The sequence below is a fragment of the Neopelma chrysocephalum genome, unplaced genomic scaffold (genome assembly GCF_003984885.1).
Source record: "Neopelma chrysocephalum unplaced genomic scaffold, ASM398488v2 Primary Assembly neopelma1_187693, whole genome shotgun sequence".
In the NCBI taxonomy this organism is placed as follows: Eukaryota; Metazoa; Chordata; class Aves; order Passeriformes; family Pipridae; genus Neopelma; species Neopelma chrysocephalum.
This window is the reverse complement of record NW_020939198.1, coordinates 34,873-35,856: the sequence shown is the minus strand read 5'-3', so window position 1 is coordinate 35,856 and position 984 is coordinate 34,873. Positions and strand designations below refer to the sequence as shown.

At 65.8% G+C, this 984-nt stretch overlaps 1 protein-coding gene across 1 annotated transcript in view; it reads left to right on the top strand.

Annotated features, from left to right (window-relative positions):
* Positions 1–852: 852 nt before the first annotated feature.
* The window catches only part of LOC113963043 (yjeF N-terminal domain-containing protein 3-like), a 9,498-nt gene continuing 9,366 nt past the window's right edge, over positions 853–984 (top strand). Inside the window, exon 1 of the mRNA XM_027673832.1 lies at positions 853–899. Within this exon, the coding sequence (XP_027529633.1) occupies positions 853–899 (47 nt within the window). The remainder of the gene's footprint in view (positions 900–984) is intronic.

Sequence of the window (984 nt, the reverse complement as noted above, 5' to 3'; positions counted from 1 at the left end):
AAAGATAATAATTTCCCACTAAACCCTGACAGTCTCAGCAGCAGAAGGATCTGGAATCAATAATTAATCCATAACTGTATTGTGAGGGGGTTTCAGTATTGGAAGGACAATAAACAAATGGAGAAACACTTGGATCTGCCTCTTATTCCGAGGATGTCGGGGTTGGGGGGGTGTGAAGATGATCCCAAGGAAGTCCTGGAGCCCGTTGGGTGGGAAGGCGATCCCAGAGGAGCTCTGGATCCCCCCTGGCTCCAAACCCCACCGCTCCGGGCCCCACTCTCCGCGTTGCCCTTTTAAACCCGCGCGTTGCCCTTTTAAGCCGCGCCCCCTCCTCCCCCACGTGACGCATCACGTGGCTCCCGCGCGGCGAGTCGCGGGGCAGTGACGTCACGGGGCAGCGCCGCGATGGCGGCGCCGAAGGTGAAGCAGGACATGGCCCCGCCGGGCGGGTACGGCCCCATCGACTACAAGCGGCACCTCCCGCGCAGGGGCCTCTCAGGTGGGCGCCGGAGCCCCCCCAGGACTCGGGGGGTATCGCTCGGGGGGACCCATCCCGGCCCCTGTGGCCCCCCCCGGTGCCGCTCTGACCGTGCCCCCCCCCACGCCCTCAGGGTACAGCCTGTTCGCCATCGGCGTCGGGAGCCTCTTGCTGGGCTATTACACCCTCATCAAGTGGAACCGCGAGCGCAGGTGACGCCCGGGGGGATCCCGGAGCCTCCCCCTCCGGGTCTCCCCGTCCAGCCCCGGGGATTCCTTGTTCCACCCGCACACACAGACCGCCCCTCTCGGGGTCACGGATTCTGGCACCGTGTTTTTCCGTTCCCGGGGCTCTGCTGCGGGTCCCTGCTCGGGATGTGCTTTTCCCACGTTCCCGGGAAGTCCCGACCACCCCCCCCATAGTGCTCCCCGAGACCCCTTCCCTCTACCCCCCACCTCCCACCAGCTTTCCCAGCCACCCCCCCAGCAGCCCAGGGACCCCCCCCC